This window comes from Puccinia triticina, chromosome 10A (genome assembly GCF_026914185.1).
Source record: "Puccinia triticina chromosome 10A, complete sequence".
Taxonomy (NCBI): domain Eukaryota; kingdom Fungi; phylum Basidiomycota; class Pucciniomycetes; order Pucciniales; family Pucciniaceae; genus Puccinia; species Puccinia triticina.
The window spans coordinates 1,897,326-1,918,724 of record NC_070567.1 but is presented as its reverse complement, the minus strand read 5'-3'; the positions used below and the strand labels follow the sequence as shown (position 1 = coordinate 1,918,724).

The 21,399-nt window shown below is 44.3% G+C and overlaps 3 protein-coding genes across 3 annotated transcripts; 1 reads left to right on the top strand and 2 right to left on the bottom strand.

Annotated features, from left to right (window-relative positions):
* Nucleotides 1–5,093: 5,093 nt before the first annotated feature.
* On the bottom strand, nt 5,094–7,855 carry PtA15_10A208 (uncharacterized protein; the record flags this gene model as incomplete). Its single annotated transcript, XM_053160362.1, has 2 exons — nt 5,094–5,108; nt 7,646–7,855. 2 exons carry the CDS (start codon nt 7,853–7,855, stop codon nt 5,094–5,096), a joined length of 225 nt encoding a protein of 74 aa, XP_053024344.1.
* A 3,610-nt stretch (nt 7,856–11,465) lies between these two features.
* On the top strand, nt 11,466–12,458 carry PtA15_10A207 (uncharacterized protein; the record flags this gene model as incomplete). The annotated part of the gene is made up of 1 exon (XM_053160361.1): nt 11,466–12,458. One exon carries the CDS (start codon nt 11,466–11,468, stop codon nt 12,456–12,458), a length of 993 nt encoding a protein of 330 aa, XP_053024343.1.
* Nucleotides 12,459–17,003: 4,545 nt separating this feature from the next.
* PtA15_10A206 (uncharacterized protein) lies at nt 17,004–18,090 on the bottom strand (the record flags this gene model as incomplete). Its single annotated transcript, XM_053160360.1, has 3 exons — nt 17,004–17,081; nt 17,159–17,955; nt 18,042–18,090. 3 exons carry the CDS (start codon nt 18,088–18,090, stop codon nt 17,004–17,006), a joined length of 924 nt encoding a protein of 307 aa, XP_053024342.1.
* Between the last annotated feature and the right edge of the window lie 3,309 nt (nt 18,091–21,399).

Below are 21,399 nucleotides of genomic sequence, written 5' to 3'. Positions count from 1 at the left end.
GGTTGCGCATTGAAGATCCATTCCTTCGTGCTGCTTTTCAATATGCAAACATCAAAGCCGTCCTTTATGGAAGAAAGTGGTCCTCAAATGAGGCCAAATACCTGTACTCAATTCTCAAGTCACAGGTTTTTACAGATTTGAATGTAATTAATTTCCTTGGACACCCTTTTCATTTTATGGCAGCTAATTTTTTTGTACGCCCCAAAGAAACTTGATACAAAGTTCTCCCTTATCCACGATGTCTGGACAACAAAGGGGAACCACTTTGCGTTCATCGGCGCGGCCGTGGCTTATGTGGATTCTGATTGGAAATATGTAGTCCGTCATTTAACATTGAAGATGATTCCCTGGAGGCACTTGGGTCACCTACTAGCTCGCCCAATTGCTTGCCTCCTTAGAAAAAACAAGCTATACCATAAGATAAGTGACTTTGTAAATAAATATTTGTTTGGTTTCACCTGTGCTAACCCTCCTTGTCTCCCTTACATGCTGGCTCAGACCACTGACTCTGGCTCCAACAACAACACCATGGCAAGTGCCATGTACGAACTCTTCTACAACAATCCCACCACTGAAGTTACGGCAGAATCTGGCAAGGATTTCTCCCAAATAGTTTGGGACCCAGAAACAATGCATGTCCGTTGCTTTTGCCACAAGCTTGCACTGATTGTCAATGCGGGCCTTGAGGCGCTGTCATTAAAGACCCTCCCGCCATCAAAGATGAAGGAATCGGTGCTGGGATTTTTCCCAGTTTTGGGTAGAGTGATTGAGGAAGTTGAACCTGATTTCCCCAAAGAAGCAGCAGCAGTCGAGAAGTCCGCGCCGGTCATTGAAGACTATGATGCAGGCTCCAAAAGCGACTATGGTAATGCCGATGAGGAATTGGTGCACGAGGTGGAGAAGACACCAAACACCGGAAATTTCAACACCTCGCACCAGGAAAAAAAAATAGTCACTTGATGACAAGTGACATCATTCCAGCTCCAGCGGGCTACCCACCATCTACCCACCATCTAACCAGTTTAAGAATTTTCACAGGAGATCCTCAGTTTTTGCTGGGCACCACTGATCCCCATTTCTGGTCAGCTGATACTCAGCTTTAGCTCCCAGCTTATGCTCAGCTTTGGTGCCCAGCTCATGCTCAGCTTTGTTGCCCAGATCAGAACCAGTCTTGGCCCAGCTTATTTTCAGCTTTATTCCAGTCATGGCTAATTTTAGACTCAGATTAGGACTATCATTGGCCCAGCCAATGCTCAGCTTTGGACCAGTATTGGCTCAGCTGATTTTCAGCTTTGGATAAATCTCGGCCCAGCCAATGCTCAGATTCTGAGTCTGACCACTCCTGTAACAGCTTATGCTCATCTGTGGACCAGCCTTGGCTCAGCTGATGCTCAGCTGTGGACCAACCTTGGCTAAGACAATGCTCAGCTGTGGACCAGCCTTGGCTCAGCTGATGCTCAGCTGTGGACCAGCCTTGGCTCAGCTGATGCTCAGCTGTGGACCAGCCTTGGCTCAGCTGATGCTCAGCTGTTGTGGTGATCAAATTGGTGGAGGCCGTGAAAAGGCGCAAAATCAAGAAATCACCCCCCTCGCAGGATCATCTAGTCAAGTCTAAAAGTTTCGATGGCGGCACGCGTATCAGGATCAAGAATTGTCCGGCTCTCCTGGTTTTCTCTCCACCTCCCTGGTCCTTCTCTTGGTTCTCTTATGGTTTCTGTTCTTCTCAGTTTTCAACCTCTCCTGTCTCCCTTTTTTCTTTGTTTCTTTTGTTGTTTTGTTTGACTGTCTCTTTTTTCTTTTAGGAGTGTGATATTTCTTTATGTTTATCTTCTGCGCGCGTTGGATGGGAGTGTAGGAGATGGGTTGGTTTTGGCTTTAGTTTTGTTTGTTTGTTTGTTGTGTCTGGTTTCCTTGTTTTTGTTTTGGTCGCGGTCTCTGTTTTCTCTCCCTAGATTGTAGCGCGCGCGCGGCGGGCACGAGGGCCTGTCGTGCGGCCTGTCGCAAGGACTGTCACCAACCCTGAATTTAAGTTCAGCCAAACTTAGAGGAGGGGTCGGCATGGGACCTCTTTCTGATCTAAGAAAAGTATCATCAAGATTTTGGAGTTTATTTTCTGTCTGAGTTTTGAGTCCCCGATACTTCTAAGTTTATTAAGCCTATCCGAGCTTCTTTTTCCCGACGCCCTTTGCGCATAGTTCCGAGACCTTTTCCCGTATCCTTTACAAAGAGATTCTTCCTTCCCCTTTTCTTTTCCTCAAAACCTCACCACCGCCGAGGGGTATTCCAACCCCCTCATCCTCTCAAAATCCCTACCCACCCGCTATCTGCCGGATTCTACAACTCATTTCCGGATCAACCACAAGGGCAGCTTTTTCTGCACCATCCCCTCAGCCCGCTGTCTACCGTGCACAGGTAGAAGCGCCATACTGTGGACCAGCCTTGGCTCAGCTGATGCTCAGCTGTGGACCAGCCTTGGCTCAGCTGATGCTCAGCTGTGGAACAGCCTTGGCTCAGGTGGTATTAATCTTTTGAATAGTCTCAAAAAATCTGATACTCAGCTTTGGAACAGCCTTGGCTCAGCCAATGCTCAGCTTTGTACCAGCATTGGCTCAGCCAATGCTCAGCTTTTGAAATTTTTTGGCCCAGCTGGTGTTAATCTTTGGAACAGTATTGTCCCAGCTGATCCTAAGCTCTGCACAAGCCTTTTCCCAGATGATGCTCAGCTTTGGACCATTGTTGGCTAAGCTGATGCTCAGATTTGGAATATTCTTGGTCCAGCTGACACTTGGATTTGTTTCAGGCTTGGAATATCCAATGCTCAGCTGTGGCCCAGGCTCAGCCAATGCTCAGCTTTGGCCCAGGCTCAGTCAATGCCTACTGCTCAGCTTATGATGAGCATCAGCTGTTCCTGGGAAAAAATTAGGATCAGCTGACTGTGCCACATTGAGTGCTCTGGTGCAGTCCTGCAAGCTCTAAAAGTGCTGGTGGAGCAGACTTGGAGCAGCGCTGGAGTAGCTCTGGAGCAGAAACCAAAGCTGCATCATGTCACTTGCCATCAAGTGACTATTTTTTTTTCCTGGTGTTGGAGTTGTAAAAGCACGCGAAGTCTACAAAGCTGCTCGAACTAACGAAGAAGGCAAGTTATTGTGGTCTTTGTTGAGGATTGGGGTAAAATCTAACCCTCTGATTGTATTTTAGCTTGATATTGTGATCAAGCAAATCACACGCTCAGCCGCTCAGCGGGCAAATTTTCTACAAACCGCAGAAGATTTAAAGATTAAGGTCACTCCTTTGATTGCTGGTTACGGTATTCGATGGAATATCAAATATCAGAGTTACCAGAAAGCCATCGAGGCCCGCGAAGTCATAGACCACATACTCAAGCAGGATCAGGCTCAGAAGGAGGGCGGAATCTTTTCTGATATCTATTTTTGCCTCGCGATTGGAAGCAGATTGATGATTTGAATGCAGAACTTGAGGTTTGTGAGATTTTCTTCTTTGCTTCTGTGGAGTACTGATACATTGCTCTCAATCCTTTTGTAAATAGGTATTTGTCAAATTGACATTGCAGATGGAGGGTGATTTGGCGACGGGTGCCCACGTTATCCCCAAATATCTTGAGCTTAAGGAGAGTCTCATTGGGAAGATTGAACTCGCCTCGGAAACCGACTCGCTCTACCCGATGTACCAAGCAATGTTAAACCGAGTTGAAAAGTATCTTGCAGAAGCCATGCGATGCGAGACCCTTTTACTTGCTACAATGATGCATCCTTGCTTCAGGATGAACCTCTTTGAGCTCGTCTTTGGGTCTGATAGCCAAGAATTTATTGAAAGTCTTGGTCTACTCAAGCGAGAATTCAAAAAACCAAAACTCAGACGGACCGACTCGCCAAAGAAAAGACGCCCATTGATCCAGACGTAGCTGTTATAGAAAACCCACTCAAAAAACCACTGGCTGGAAACTCCCTGATGTCTTGTCTAGCCTCACGCATGGCCGTCCAACCAACAACGCAGTCAAACAAGGTTGAAGCCTACTTGTCCGCCAAACTAACATTCAAAGAAGGGGACATAGACAACAAAAACACTCCTTTGAATTGGTGGAAGGTAAATGTTGTTTTATAGCTTTTTCAACCAATCTCAAGCTGACACGCAGGTTTTTTTTGACTCGTCAATAGAATAACCATACAACTTATCCAACCCTGGCAGTAATGGCGCGCGCTTATCTTGGGACCCCTGCTAGCTCTTGTGCTGTTGAGAGGCTTTTCTCTGCCGCTTCAGATGTATGCAGCACCAATCGCGGTGCTTTGCTGCCATCAACCATGTCGCGTTCTGTGAGCAGCCTGATGTGGCTTCGCGAAGATGTCCCCCTGACAGGCGAGTTCAGCGAAACTGGGAAGGCTCTGAACGCGTTGCTTCCCAAAAGAAATAAATGAGCATACTCATCCCCTCTCCCATCCTGCGGAATTGTTACTAGTACCGCCGCCGGTAACAAGCCCCTTCTGTTACCGTAATTTTTTTTAAATCATCCCCAATTTGTGATACCGTAACGTGCTCTAAAAAAGTTTTAAAAAGTTGTACCGTAAAGAAATTACTGCTAAAAGAATTTGAAAAAACCGTAGGTTATAGTACAAAAAAAATCTACGGTAACTTTACAGTACGCAATAACCGTAAAGTAAAGGCCCAGCGTTGCTTGACAACACCTTCCCGGTTAGCAAATTTGAGATTCTGTGCGATAACCAGGCAGCTGTGTTGGTGGCAACAGACAATGCTTCTCGGAAGAAAACTGGCTACCTTCAACAAGCATTCTACTTTGTCAACAACTTTGTCCGCAAATACAAAGTTACTCCCCGGTGGATTTCCAATCAACATCAACTGGCCGATTTCTTCACCAAAAGTCTTGGGGCCGCCAAGCACCTTCAGAGCTGCTCGGACCTAAACATCCGGGATTTCAACACATCTTTCTGACCTATCTATCTCCGTTCCCTCCGACTCACTCATCTATTTTTTCTAGTTTTTTTTCTCAGATTATTTTATTGTTTTCTTCTCTCTTGTTTTTATTTTATATAAGTACTGATGTTCACAGTAAAAGTTCTTTATGTTGGGAGGGGCTGGAGAGTTTAGGGATTGTCAACATGTCGAACTTTATTTATCTTCTATTTTCGTAGTCATGTCTATCAACAATGGGAAGTTACATACATTACGATATCTAGAGGGATTTTTGTAATGTAACTTCCCATCGTTACCAGATAACGTGTTAACGTTATTCTGGCAACATTGCTCCTTGGGCCGGTGAGTAACGTAACAGAGGGTGTTTTCACCCTCAATATCCGGAAAAATAACGGCGATGACGCGTTAACCACGTTAGCAGAGGTAAAAATGCCATAAAAGGGGGAAAACTCCCCTTTTTTGCGCAGTTTATCCTTCTATAATTGCAAGGGATAACGTAACGAGGCTAGGAAGAGAGGGAAAAAAATGAAAGAAAATGTAACGGAAGCTTTGCCGCCCTCATTGTACCGATAACGGCAAGGATTCTGTGAGCCTGAGTCTCTATAGTGACAGCAGGACACAAGAAATGGGGGACAACAGTTTGATTTCTTGGGATAAAGAAAATACAACTGTAAGAGAAAAAGAGAAAGAGAGAGAAAGAAACCAAGCAGGATAAGATAGAAGAGAAGTACTAGGTTATTCTAGTGGGAATGCACGTCCACTGGCAATGCTACTCTTCAGAAGAGTGCTTCTAATCTGTGCTAGAAGTGCTACAGCTTCCTCTCAGGAGGGTATCTGGATTAGATAAGTTTAATCCAGCCACAGTTTTTTAGACTTCTCTCTGGACAGTCAAGGTTCTTAATGGGAAACCTGAGGGACAGCCCTGCAACCTAGATTTTGAGGCAAAGGCCAAGTGATTATAAGGGACAGCCCTGTGATCAAGATAGAGGCAAAGGCCTGTAGAATTGGAGGGACAGCCCTGTGATCAAGAAGGAGGCAAAGCAAGAAGAAAAGGCAGATCAAACAAGACACAGAGTTGTACCTCTGAGATAATCAAGGTTCAGTGAAAGAGGTTACTTACTGTCAATATCCTAGGCGCCTGTGACGGTAGGTATACTGGGAGTAGAGTAGGCTCTTTGGTGGTGATCCTGGGGTTATCTGGGTGGTGGTTCTGGTGTGCTGAAGTCTGTGGATCCGCCTCAGGCAAGGGGGATCCTGACTACGAAAATTTTCACAGTTTGCTTATGTAATTTACATATGTACATGTGGTTTGGCGCGCCTAGTAGCGCTGACACGTCACAACTGCGCAAGGGCGCTACAACTCAGTAACTCAGGGAAGGAGTATAGTTACAATGAATTGGTAAGTTGTAACTAGGGTTAAAATTGCATGAGGAAACAGAATATGAAGTCAAAACAGGGATATCTCTTAAGATGAAAAAGATATAAAGTAATTTATATGTAACAAAGGTAGAACAGGCAGCTTTTAGGTCAGCTGTGATGACTCTAAGGCTGACAGATTCCGTTACGTTTTCGTTACGCTACCGATACGGGTAGCGTAACCTCCCATTGTTGTGTCTATTATTATTTTCTCATCTATTTTTACATACTCATACTTTACAACCCAATAGCACATACACTTTGTATATATATAGACCTGTACTCGCGGCTGGTTGAAGACCTCATCTCTCTATCTGCTCTTCAACCAGTCGCGGACCCTAATGATTGTTTCTGCATCCTTACAGGTTTGTCTCAGTTCTATTTCACTAGGGAACTCGCGGCTCCGCCGCGGACTACAACCATACACAACCATTCCCAACTACACTAAGGCCCAGTTTGGAGCCGATATAATTGCGCAATATAATCTGGAAACTTGTGACATCTGATCAAGTTTTGGCGGACCTGATCAGATGTCACATAGGATGTCATGCAAAAAAACTCATATATTGGCTCCAAACAGGGCTTAATAACACAATCATTGCAAAGAGTAAATTCCACACAGAACAGACAAAAAAGGTTCAAGTAAAGAAACTAAAGTACATGCAGAAAATGAAACTTAACCACAAATAATGTGTCATTCTACCCCCTCCTTTATCACACCCAAATGAACAATGTTTGAAGTGACCTGTGATTTGTACGTATCTGCAACTAAGCCCACCATGACACCGTCCACACTTGTTGTTCTGGATAGAGCCACGTACAACTGTCCATGCGCAAAAACTGGCTTAGGTAGAAAAACTCCAACAAGTTCGAGTGTTTGCCCTTGAGCCTTGTTGACGGTCATGTCAAAAGCCGGACTTACTGGGAATTGATATCGAGAAAATTTGGTTCCAAACGCCTCGTCTGCATCATGGATGATGCTCACCTTTGGCAGGGCAACTTCTGTCCCTGCCGTCGGACCGGTCATTACCTGGCACCTCAAAACATGAGGCTGTATACCTGTGACTACTAGTCTAGTGCCCTTGCATAAGCCTGTACCTATTGTCAGGTTTTGTAGGCAGACAACCGGCATGCCTTCTTTCAGTTTGAGAAATGGTAAAGGCAAGCTAGGCAACGAAACCTTGCCCAATATTTCTGTACCAACGGTCTCGTCGATATCACTGAGAACTTGATCAACAGCCTGGACTAAAATAAGACGACCCGGCAGCCGATTGAGGCAGACGACGTTGATGGAATCGACGTTGACGTTCAACGGTGTCAGGATAGTGCAAGAACTGTAGTACGCTACTCCGGTCTTGGTCTGTCCAACGTCGAGTACTGATTTTAGATCCCCATAAACGAACTTGACCAATTCTTCAAGCACTACCGAGTGGACACAGGCGGTGAACACGCGCACCTGGTCTAGAACCACCGACTCCGAATTGATCTTCATGCCAGTACCCAATCCTATACCAAGCAACCAAAATCCAAAATGTCTTGCTCAAAGCTCAGCATCATCGCCTTGAAGACAAGCCGCAGCCAGGTGCATGTTCTCCGACAACTTGAACCGCGTAACTTGCAACCATAAGTATGATCCAATCAAACTTGCTGAACCCTGCGCAAAAATATTGCCACCCCAAACTCATGTCTCAAGCACATCCCCGACAATTAGAGAATGACCAACAAAACAATATTGGCATACGCGGCAGATGAGGAGCCCGGGGAAGGGAACTGTACTTGAGGAGTCCACAATAGTGAGAAAAATATGCCAGTCGTAGGAGATCAGCACATGATTAGGTCAATTGGGTACCGGCCGGTGATTACTGGAAAAGGAACACCTCCGCGCCGGATAAAGTATGAGAAAATGTTGTCTGCAGGGGAGCGGCATGACCGAGCCAGGGATTTGAATGAATGATTGGGTAGATTGAGTTGCAACCGAAGGCTTGCGGGTGGAAAAACATATCTGCACCGGAAAAAGGAAGTGAAAAAGAAATGAGATTAGCCATTCGCGGAAAATGAAAAGTCAAGGTACCAACAAGATGGACAAAGTGGGTAGGGGAAGACAAACTAAAAGCAAACATGTGATGTCAATTCAATAGATGCACAAGGAAGTTGATCGCGAAGTGTATCAAAAAGCAGTCAAATTGTTGCATGTAGGCTTGGGTCGTGACAATTTGGTTTGGGTCGTGGAAAATGATGTGATTCCTGTTTGGGCAAGTGGAAAAATAGCTGAGACGAGTGTTTGGACAAAATAAGTAAGTGTTGAATCAAGTGCATAGCAATCCGGTGATTACAAGCAGCGGATGAAAAGTAAATGAGTACTCGGAAATGGGTGCGTGCAAAAAGAAGATGAGTGCAGAACGTTTTGAAATGCACTCGCTGTACATAAAAGGCAGTAGGGGAAAAGCATTCCCAGTTACCTGATTGAGCATTGAACTCAGCACGGCAAATTCTGTGGATCATAAAAGGAGGCCGTCGACGGAGAGCCGGATACCCCAAGGCTGCTGGGTGTATTGATAGGCTTTGACCAAATTATTGTCACCCAGGAATTGTGCCTTTGTATTCCTACAGATGATTGCGTTGGTAATGTTATTTTTTTTGTCAGAGGTTCCAGGGGAACTTGTCAGGCTCGGTGATGCCAAGAGCAATACAGCTCCTCTAGCTACGCCGGCGACAGAACACGGTGCGATAGCGCGCGCAGCAAAAGCGCGGTACAAGTGCGAAGTAACTGTAAACAGTTACTTCTAATGAACCCAAAAAAGGGGTTAAACGGAGGGGCCAGGGGCGCCTGGGGTGTTTTAGTGCCCTCCGCAGTTCTTACAGGGCCTGCGCACGGGATGCGCAGGGGTGTTTGTGACCTGTGACGTCTGGGGCCCTTAACAAAGGGGGTATTTGCGTGTTGAGACGCTCCCAGGAGATATAGGGGATAAAAAATCCCAGTAGAAAGGAAAAAAACGCAGACTTACTTGTAAAAGGAAGTCTGCGGCAAAAAAAAACACGATCAATCCAAAAAACCAAAGTCAAGGCGAGGTCAGGCTGGCAAACTGGTCAAAGAGACGAGTGGCGAGACTGGCAAGGCGTCGGACTGGTTATAAAGGTATCTGAGGGGCCTTCCTTCGCCCAAAGGCCCTTGTTTATGTATTTGAGCTACAACCGGTAGGGTTGTAGCTCTTATTGCACAGGCTTCCTCGGTTTCTCGGCCGGAGGAAGCGTGCTTCTGACAAGGGTGACGGGAGTGAAGGGGGATTCTATTAGTCCCTTCACTCCCGTTCATTTCTTATTTGTCATACGATCTATTTGCTATTCCTCGGTGCAAGGAATAGCGTGGTTTTTATGTTCTATTCTTGGCCGGGGGAGGAGGAGTAGTATAATTCTGTTTCTCTCCTCCCCGACCGAAGGGCTTCTATTTCTCGTAGAGACTACTCTCTGTTTAGTAGTCTCTTGAGAGTGTCTGATGACCCGTTCTCTTGGCTTGAGAACGGGTTTGAACTAATGTTCTTTCTCTTGCCGATTCTTCGGCCGGATCTTAGTTTTCCTTACTCGTCTAAGGAACCTTTACTATTATGTACGCGGCGCTCTGCGCCGCAGCTAGGTCTTTTTACAAGAAAGAACTATATTTTGTACGCGGCGCTCTGCGCCGCTATTATTACATATAATTTTTGTTATGCTACAATAGTTAGCCGGGCTCTAACTTATTATAGTAGCCCGGCTGACAGAACTGCTGCCAAAAAAAAAAAAAAAGACATTGCCCACGCAATTATCTGTTTTTAATTTGTTTTGTTGTCTATCTTTTATCTTTTTTCCATGAAATATTATCTCTCTATCTGCTCTTCAACCAGTCGCGGACCCTAATGATTGTTTCCGCATCCTTATACCGGTGATCCCGTCGTCTCCACAAACGCGCGGGCCAGGAAGCACCCCCGCCGTGTAGCGTCCCTTTTTCTCTTCCCTGCCTCTCTTCCCACACTTGCTGCGGGAGGCCGCGCCGCAGCATCCCTCGAGGTACATCAACATTCAGGGCCTCTGGGTGGTTCTGTTTTTGTGTAATCACCCTCTACATTCAGACTTAGAATCATCAGAAGGCTGGGTATATCATACCCTTTTCTGGTGGCTCTTGCTGGTGGCCAATTGTACAATGTGGTCAATGTAGAATTGAGAAAACCCCATGACAGCTAAGACAGCTGAGTTTTTGATGTTTTTTTTAAGAGGTGGGGCAGGTAGAAATGTGACATGAAAGTGCATCAAAAATTAGCCAAGATGTATGGCTTTCAGATTATCCAAAAACTTTGGTGGAAACACCGGGGGTTATGGAGCTATAGCAACATTTGTTGGGGAGTTGGTTTTTGGCCGTTGCTCTCAGCCCTAAATCACCAATACCGCATAAGTCCCTCCGGTGGAGGCGCTTCGCGCCTCCAACTTCGGACTTAGTTAAGTTAGCGAAGTGGACCTTCGGGACCCCCGTTCGAGAGGCTTTCTGAAGCTCGGGTCTCGTCCTCCCAGGTTTCGCATTTGTAGAAGAAAACAAACAAAATGTCGGGTGCGGAACCTGAGTATAAAGCCAACACATTGCCAAAGATAGGTCGGCTAATTTCACCTTGCAACTCATATGTATATCATACATTTTAAACCGGAAGATAGAGCTGACAGATGAAACCTCCTGTGTAGATAACGTCCGCTGGAAGCTTGGCCATATTGGTTACCAGTATTGTAATGCACTGCAGTCAACATTCCGGCCAGATGAAAATGATGAGATGGTTGATGAACTGATCGGGAGGAAGGAATTGATAGATAAACTGGAATCGAGCCTTCTGCCTTCAATCAAAGACCGGATCACTTCTCTGTTGCTCTTACTTGACCTACGAAATGAGGGGAAACAGCTAAACGAAAACCTTGATCTAATTTCAAAAATCGTATCAAAAATTTACGAAACCCTGGACAAAACAAGTCATGCTGTCGAGTCCGTTTCTGCCCCGTTCGAAGGATCGGCATACTCCGATAACCGGAATTTAGGACGATGCAAAGAATTCAGATGTGACCGATTGCACAGAAAAGTCAGAATCATCATGAAAGACCATCTTTGCGCACTATTCGAGAGCGGTGCAGAATTTATGCGATACTGGGAGCTCTCACGCAAGGATCCGGAAAACTTGGAGCATCGAAAGCAAATGCTCCAATGTATGAATGAAACATATAGGCATGCAAATATCTCGTATGGTTTAATCGATCAGACAATCGAATGGTGCAAGAAATCTGACCTGGCCATTATACAAGAGGATTGGTTAGAGGCCAAAAAACTGATCGATGTTGCACTAGAAGATCTAGCAAAAATCGCCGCCAATCCGACGATTGACTCAAAACTAGATTGCGAACAGGGCTCAAGTGACGAACACGAATCCGAACAGGGCTCAAGCGATGAGCACGAATCCGAACAGGTCTCAGTCTCAGACAATGAAATCGATTCCAAACAAGGCTCAATCGATGAAATCCTTTCCGAACATAGCTCAATGAATGAAGAAATGACTCCAAGAGAGCACGGTGCTCATGCTGCTAGATCGACTATAACAATCTGCAAGTTGACGAGAATTTTTTTGAATAAAATCACGAATACGACTGCAAGTGGACCATTGTTTACCTTAGACCCAGAGATCAATTCGAAGACCCTGGAGCTGCTACGTCAAGGTCCAACCGAAATTGCTGAGCAACTGCGAAGTCTTGCAAAATTCTTGGTGGATCTACACCAGAAAAACAGGAAGCCGCTTCTTGCTAGAAATCAGTATTCAAGGAGACTCCTCAAAATTCCAGCATATCTCAAATCAACCTTACTTCTTCTCTCTTTGTATCACATTCCTTTGCCTACAACTGAAGTCATTCATCACTCGCCACCCCAAAATCTATTCAGCTCCTGGTTCCTTAGCTTACTATCTCCATACCATAAGGCAACAGATTGTATGCTGGAAGCTCTTTTTGACCCCCAAGGGTTCAACTCTGAAGATATGTTTTTTGACTCTGAGTATTTAGTGATGGGCTCGGAATATTCAATTGCTGATTCTGAATAGACATTAAATTGTTGTTGTAGTGATGTGTTGTGAAATGCTATGTTGCTTTGTGTTCTACATACCTGAAGTACACAAAGCAGTCAGAGGTGACTTGCAGGGAGTGTCCCAAAAACTTGGGAACATTTGTAGCAAGTGAACAGCTTTCCAGACACTGCTTGGAAGTTGCCTTTGATTGCTTTACTTCTCTCCGGATTTGAGCAATGTTTGGTTTGCCTGGAGACTGTTGAAGTGCTTACTCTTGCATCAGCTTACACAATATTTCACCCCCTGGACTCTCCTGCTGTTTTCAAAAATCAACTTAAGGAAGGATTGGAATACATCAAAAGTTGGGGTTTGAGACCATCCATTGAATCAAAGGAGGCTTGTGTTTGCTTGTTGTTGGGAAACTCTTATATCTAGTATTTCAATAGAATAAAACACATAATTTTGTCTCAATCCATAACACCAAAAACCTCATAATAATAGTTGCAAGCCCTCAAACTTCTTCCCTGGTAAAATTATTGTGAAACCCCCTATTGGAGTTATTATGTTCTCAAATGATTGAAAGAAAAGACTTTATCTCAACTTGTGAATCCTCTGTAAAGCCCCCCTATTGTAGAGGGCTTCACACAAGAAGCCCTGGGGGCCGTGACCCATATGTCTACCACCTCACTTCATGATAAATGGCAAGAATTCAACCGTTTCAGACTACAGCCACCATTTTATCTGGACTCTGGAGAGACTGAGCTAACTTTTACATCAGGTGTTTTCCCCATGCTGTGGTTTGTCTTGAAGTTGAAATTGTTTTGTGGAAGGGACCATATCATGGAATGATACGCACAACTGTAATACATACATTTTTAGCAACATAGCACATCATGTTTTTCAATGAAAGGATAAAAAGGGTAAAGCATTTTCTTGGCTAAAATAGAATCCAACATCTGCCTGTCTGCCTAGGTACTTTAAAATTTTTGTAAACAATATGCTTCTTACAGTTTGAAAATCAGAGGAAAAAAAATGACAAAGAAATTTCACATTCAATTGAGTGTACACAGATAGAAAAATACCTATTTTTTTAAGAAGAGGTTATAATGAATTCAAAATCAAGCAAAACTAGGAATTACATCAATGCCCATCCTTGCATTTGGTCCAAAACTACCACCTGCATTTACTAATCTACCATTCTGTCAAGATTATTGAATGTCAAATTCCATTGATGTATACATATTAAAATGAATTTTACATACCTGTTGTTTGCATTGATTTGTTATTTTCAGCACTATTGCTTGTAAATCTGGTTTATTTCTGTGCCACAGATGTAAAAGGATGGATAAATTGGGTGCAATTACTGCTTGAGTAACTTGGAAATTATTCAGATAGTTTGAATCAAAGACTGACAGTGTAATTTGAAGATTATTAACAATTACAACCTTGACCTGTTTATGCAAAAAGTTCATCTGCCATTCAGAAATCAATAATAAAAACACAAAATATTCATGATGTGATATATATGTTTTGAATTTCTCTTTTTAGTCAGATTGACTTACAGCACATGTTCCAACTTGAGCAGTAATTACTCCTGGGGTTCCTTTAGTCTGATATACTAGAGGTGCTTTAGGATCTCCAATATTGCTTGTGCTCATGCTATCAACTGCCCTAGTTGTTCAAAAATATTGATTAATCAGATCCAAAACAAAAGCAGTGTTTTTTCTTCCATAAAGTAAGCAACAAACTTTTTGCAATCATCTGCTGTAATTGGTCTTGTATCTGTGCTGGCAACACCACAGGCTGAAACTCCAAGCACAACATTGCTACCATATTCGGCACTGTCAGGTTCAATATGTAAAATGGTAACATTGAATTTTGGCTTTACAAAGTCTCCTGACTGCAAGAATTTATTTTGGTCAGATATTTTTTCAAAAAAGAAAATGTGTCAAGTCATAATCAAAAGTACACACAAGAATTTTAGGACATTGGCTATAAATTTGAGCTATAGCACTATCAACTTCTGACTTTTTGATTGGGCTGGTAGCGGCAAAATTTGATACTCCATCAATACAACCTGCTGATAGAACAGAAATTTTGACTCACCTTGAGCTAGTAGCGTGAAACTTAATCTGATGCAAAATCAAACTTTTACTCAGTATTTTTATTAATCTTATAAATCATTATTGTTGAGGATTCAAAAAACGAATATATAGCTGAACTCACAAGACAGTTGCCAGTCGCGACCACAATTTTGTTTTCCCCTTTAGTCACTAGATCATTGGCATATTTAATTTTTTGGCGAGCCCTGTTTTGAACAAAAAAGCAAATTTTAGGAAGAGCTGGTAAGCCACGACTCCCATGAATGGATTCACAGGAAAGAGACTCAACATGCGTTTCACAATTTGCTTGGGTCACTGGCGTTGTATCACATTCCACAGGTTTCCGACTGTGGTGTAGAGGAGCGTGGGCCAGTAAGCTGATTACTGTGAAGAATTTATAAGACAGTATTTTTTCTGTTTCTGCGATGTATTTGTTTGCTGAGATGTGGCAGGAAAGGGTACGTGGAGAAAATTGAAGATAGGATACGTAAAGAAAAAGGTAATATCCAGGCCAGCCAGCCAGGCTAAATCTTCCTCTTGGACAGAGTCACAGGGGTTCAACTTGAAACTTGAACACCGGTGCTTCCAGCAGTTTGCTGCTCTGGTTCTTTAGAAACGATATAGCAGATCCTAGCAGCCGGAGCAACTCAACCGAGTCACAAGTTGCCTTCAAGTTCTAACTGCTGTCCAATCGAAGTCAACTGCCAAGGATGCCTGGTAACTGCCGTGCAATCGAATTCAACGGAGTTTCCTCAATCAGAGTGGTGATTGCTGCCACCCAGCAACAAGTATGCCAGGACTTGATTGGATGGTCTTGGTGTTGAGCCCCACCTCCCGATTTCTTTCATGTCCTTCCGAACACTCGACAACCCATGAAACATGCTCCCCAGAGTTCATCTTCGAAAGCAACGCCCGAGTGCGGGTGATAAAGTCTTGCAATATGATGCACTCGTGCAAGCACTGTGACGGTCTCTAGGCAAATCTTCCTCAGATCTGTTGAGAAGCAACACAATCAGAGGCAACTTCAAGCAGTGTCTCAGTAGCTGGTCGCTCATAAATTTTGCCACGCTTTTGGGACACTGCCCGCACATTGCCTGGGGAACTATACTTCAAGTGTTGTAAAGCGTAAAACGACGTAAAATCTAACAACGCGTCACCACATCAACAATCTATAAAACTTCAGGGTCAATAAATAAATATACAGAGTCAAAAGATATATCCTCAGAGTTGAATTCTTGGTCAAAAAGAGCATCCAGCATGCAATTGGTTGCGTCGTGGTACGGAGATAGTAAATCAAGGAACCAGGAACTGAATTGATTTTGGGATGGAGAGTTATGGATGATGTCAGCCTCGGTGATGCCAAGAACAGCGTTCTTCTAGCTACACCGGGTGATAGCGAATAAAAGGGTAGGTTTTGAGGTTGTTTTGTTTGGAATAAATAAAAGAAATATATATTTTTAAAGGAGGGGCCTGCGAACAGGGGTTGTTTAGATCCCTCCTAAGATAATAGCTGGGGCCTGCTAGCAGGTGTAGTTATATTCCCAGTCTTACAGTTAAAAGGAAATAGCGGCGATAAAGAGAAATGGTTTCTTACTTACTTATAATAAGGAACCAATCTGTTATCGCTGCGAGAGATGATCGAGAATTTACGGAAGGCTAGAGACGGCGAATGTTCGAAGACGAGATCGATCAAAAGCTGAGAGGAAATCGATGAGATACTGGTATTAGAATATCGGTGGGTTGTCTTAAGCTGAGGAAAAAATGAAATGAGGTCGAACAGACCTCCTTAAATATTCTTTCCTTATCTGGATTCGATGGGGATACTATTTCACTCGAATGTCTTCGCGGGCTGGGGCGGACAGTATTTCTCGATGACATTCGATTCTTGATGGGGTTGTTGCTTTTCTGTCAGTTTATCTTTCTTGAGTTCGGATGGGGCGGTTGGTTATCGAGGTCTATCGGCTTATCTCTCTAGAACTTGGTTTATCGCACTTGAACTCGGATAAGGCCTTATTTTGTCTGGAGAATATTATTTCTCAGACACAATATTATAAGTGACACCTGTCAACTGGATGTCATTGACATTTTTGTATGTAGCTCACGCGCACGGGTGTAGTTTAATATTCACCATGACTATATTTCAAATATTCACTACTTTTCAGATTAAACTTATATGTATTTATATCTTTATATTATAAGTGACAGATCAACTAGTTGTCTGTCACAAAAAATTCTAAATATCATTTATAATTATTTATACAAGTGTTACGCTGGCTTGCGCTGCGTAGCCGGCTAACAGATGACTTCACTTGTAGGCAAAGGAATGTGATACAAAGAGAGAAGAAGTAAGGTTGATTTGAGATGTGCTGGGATTTTGAGGAGTCTCCTTGAATCACGATTTTTAGCAAGACGGGGCTTCCTGTTTTTCTGATGTTGATCCACCAAGAAGTTTGCAAGACGTCGCAGTTGTGCAGCGATTTCAGTTGGGCCTTGACTTAGCAGCTGCAGGGTCTTTGAATTGATCTCTGGGTCTAGGGTAAACAACGGTCCATCTGGACTTGTATTCGTGATTTTATTCAAAAAAATTCTGGTTAAATTGAGGATTCGAATAGTCGGTCTAGCAACATGAGCAACACGTTGTCTTGGAGTCATGTTTTTTGTGATCGAGTCATAATGGAAATCGACTCCAGAATAAATGGAGTCCTCTTCGGAATCGAGTTCATGTATTGAGCCTTGTTCGGAATCGACTTTTAAGTCATTCGTCGGATCAGCGCTAATTTTTGTTAGATCTTCCAGTCTATCAACCATTTCTCCTGCCTCTAGCCAATCTTCTTGTAGCATAGCTAAGTCGGAGTTTTTTAACCATTTGATTGCCTTGTCCGTTAAACCATAGCAAATATTCGCCAATCTGTATGTTTCTCCTATCCATACGACCATTTCCTGTCGGTACTCCGAGTTTTCTGGATCTTTGCGTAAGAGGTCCCAGTATCGCATAAATATCCCAGCGCTTCGGAAGAGTGGACAGAGATAAGTTACGATGATAGTTCTGAGTTTCGTGTGCAATCGACCACATCTGAAGCTTTTACATTGTCCCAAATTCCGGCCATCGGCGTATCCTTCAAAGTAGTTGGAAACGGATTGGACGGCAGAGGTTGCTTTTTCCAGAGTCTGATCAATCTTTGATGCGAGTTCCGAAATTGAGTCAAGGTTGGCATTCAGCTGCTTCCCCAAATTCTGTAGGTCGAGTCGGAGCAAGAGAGAAGTGATCTGGTCTCTAATTGAAGGGAGAAGGCTTGATTCTAGTTCGTCAATTAGTTCCGTTCTCCCAATCAGTTCATCGGCCATCTCATCATTTTCATCTGGTCGGTATGTTGACCACAGTGCATCACAGTACTGGTGATCCAGATTGGCAAGCTCCAAGGTGACCTTATCTATGCAGGATGCTTCACAGTTAGTTGGGTGATATTCTGCTTTGAAATATTCCATATGAGCTGTGAGGTGAGATTATGTAGCTGACCTATTTTTGAACTGGTGTCGCCCCTATCATCTGGTTCCGAATGAGACATCGCTTTTCTTCCTTGAAATCCGATCCTGGGAGTACAAAGCGTTTATGCTAAGCATGGCAATCGGGCGGGTTCGGGCCGCAAAATAAACGGGCGGTCCGGGCCGGGTCAATTTTACTCAAAATGCTACCCGCCCCGAACCCGTTTGGCTAACGGGCTGCCCGCGGGCTTCCATACCCGTTTGGCCCGTGGGCTACCCGCGGGCCTCAGCTCATGAGGCCAAATTACGTAGTCACATTCCAGATTGCAGGGGGGCATAGGGGGCTCCAAGATGCCCCCTACACTTTGCATGGAGAGAGAAACAGAGAAATAAAAACGTAAATCACTTCGTGGCTGCTAGTTTGCTTGCGTTCATCCAGTCTTGAGGGTTTGGTTTTATTTTGTGACTCTGTTTGCGGATTCACTTCGATGTCAATGTCCCCGGCGTTGGAACTAGCCATGTCGACAGGCCGCAAGAGGTTGAAGCGTGGATGCAGTCACGCGGTGGATGCCAATCTAGCAGATGGTGCCGCAGGTATCCCCGGGGGCCCCCGTCGGTCTCCCCCGGGGATTGGTCTGGGTGCGCATAAACTTTATGCGCACCCAGACCGTCGCGACTTGAACTTGAGTCTAACTTAACTAAGTCCCTCTCTATGTGGAGGGGGGACGCCGTCTGAGCTTAACTAAGTCTCTCTGAGGAGGCGCAAAGCAACTCCGCAGGAGAGGCTTACCTCTAAAGTCACACCATTGGCCCTACAGACTCCAGAATTTCTGGCAAAAAAACACCTATTTTCTTTTTAAAATGTTTTTAAAAATGTAGTTTTTAGTTTAAAAAAGATCTGAGTAGACAGACTTGTAGCCTGCAATCTCAGCTTCTATTTCACCATTTTTTTACCCAACTGGCCCCCATGATTACTAGCCCACTCCTCCTGCCCTGAAGTGGTTTGTAAGGGTCGGGAGACCCTTCACTGTTTGGAGGCTGGTGGCTCGGAGGGACGAGGCACTAGGCCTGAGGATGTTCTAGTTCCAACGTCCTCGGGGGTCTGTATTGCAATGTCTAGCTTGGCAGAGAGGTCGAGGGGTCCGGAGGTCTCTGCCGGGCTAGGAAGGAGGGGGAAAGCCTGAGACTAAATCCCTGGCTGTGTAGGTCATGTGATAGGTGTTGTGACACCTAGTGAACCCTGCAAGGGGTGCGGGGCTTCACATGGTTCTGGAGTGGTGATCCAGCCGTTTTTGGGCTCAAAATTTGAAATTCCCTGAGCCCGCGTGGTCTCAAAGGGGGGGATTGGTCACATAAATCTGCCATGTAAAAAAATTTACAGGATGTTTCTTGCCAGGGGGGATGGATATGGGGGAGTTTGAAGTGGGCAAAAATAAGCTAAGAAGCTTGCCATTCCATTGGTGCAAAGGGCGCGGGATGAATCAAGAGGACACAGGGAGGTATTGGGGAAAAAGGGGGAGCGTAGGGTCCTCCCTGCCATTTGTCTTGATCCTGTAGGGCAAGACATGTGAATTTAGAGGCAAGTCCCTCCTTTGGAGGCCGCTATGCTCCCCCAAGGAGGGTACACTTGTGTTAAGTTTGGATGCCGTCCCGCAGGGACCGGCCTCCTGACCTCCTTTGGAGGTTGCTGCGCTCCCCCAAGGAGGGAAATTAGCTAAGTTAGAACTTGAATGGGTCAGTAAATCAAACTTAACACAAGTCCCTCCCGTACTTGCGGGGTGCAAGCACCCTCCCGCCACCTCCTGCCAAGGAGGGACTGGCACGCAATAGGGGGGTTTGAGTTAGCCTGATTTTGAAATCAGTCAAAAAACCTTGCTAAAAATTGATGGCTGCTCATGCAGGTCTATGCAAGGATATTCCAAAAAAATAAATAGAGTTCTCAGCAAGACCTCCCCTTTAAAGGCCTTGCTGAAGGGAATGCTTATGCAGATTTTTTTTAAGTTTATGCAGGAAGCGTGCATGAGATTTGAAACCATCCATGACCAGCAGCCAAAATCAGGCTAACGTGAACCCCTCTAATGTCAAGATTCTTGCGCGAGCAGTACCTGCCAAATGGAAGACCATAAAACCCCCAAGATGACCTGTGAGCCTGAGCCTCTAAAGTGGCTACAGGACACAAGAGAAATGGGGGACACTGGTTGTATTTCTTGGTATAAAAAACTACAAACAGAAGGAGAGAGAAAAAGAGAGAGAGAAAGATATGATCTGGAGGGGGTCTATCTACTCTTTATAAGAGGATCCTCAAAGTCAACTTGAACCACCTGGAAAAGTGGTAAGGACAGCTGTGCCAGACCAACAGGGGCTACAGCCTCCGTGCGCACCAAGGAGACAGTGGGGGGACACAGAATAGTAAACTAATCTGCTCTGATTTTTAGACTAAGTCTAGGATTAACAGAGTAACCTTGATCTTGGGAGGGGTTGGTGTGAAGAGAAATAAAGGAGACACCACGGACGTTTGCTCAGCACCTGTTTACGAGTGCCTTCGCACAATCCATGCCGAGGTTTGGTCTGATCCTTGTAAGGTACTGGTTCAAAGTTGGTTCAAAGTTGGTCTGATCTTGGTTTGAAGACCAGTTCATGTAATGCACAATCTATACTGATGTTACCTGGAATCATGCCAGATGTTTTGTGTAATGTAATTGTATATTGTATACCATACCGTTATAGAACCTCAGGGCAACTTGATCCAATGGGGTATGTACTTTCTCCCGTGTTTTCTACCCAGGATCATCATGGTTTGGCCAATGAACTTTAGGTGTTTTTACCCCTCTGTAAAACCTTATCTCTGTTGACACCTATGAGTTTCTGCTTTGTAATAGTCGGAGAAGATAAATTTAAGAGACAGGAGTTGAAGCTGAAAGCCAACCCTCATCAATGACTTTGGCAGCCCAAGCCAATGTAAAAACCACTTGCAAAGGTAGTATATGGATCAGTTGTGCTAACCTTGATTGATAAGATATGTAAAACATATCCTCAAGGGGAAGATGATTGGCAGCCAACTGCTGATCTCAGTATGTTTTTTACCAATCAACAAAATCCACTCTGTAATAAGCTTTTGGGTTTCTCTGTTTGAGCGGCCCAAAGATAGGGGTCACAGTCTATCTTTGTTTCAGTAAAGTTTGGGTATTGCATTATGTACTGTATCATCTGGTGCCCTAAAACCAAACTGAACTCAAAATGATAACCACCAAAGCCTGTCAATAGCCATATGGTATTGCACAGGGCATTTAAGAATTTTGGAACAAGTGCCAAATACAAGAATCTGATTCCTGTTTCAATTCCAACTTCACAACGCAAGACACTCCACCTCCTTCCGACCAACCCTAGCTCTT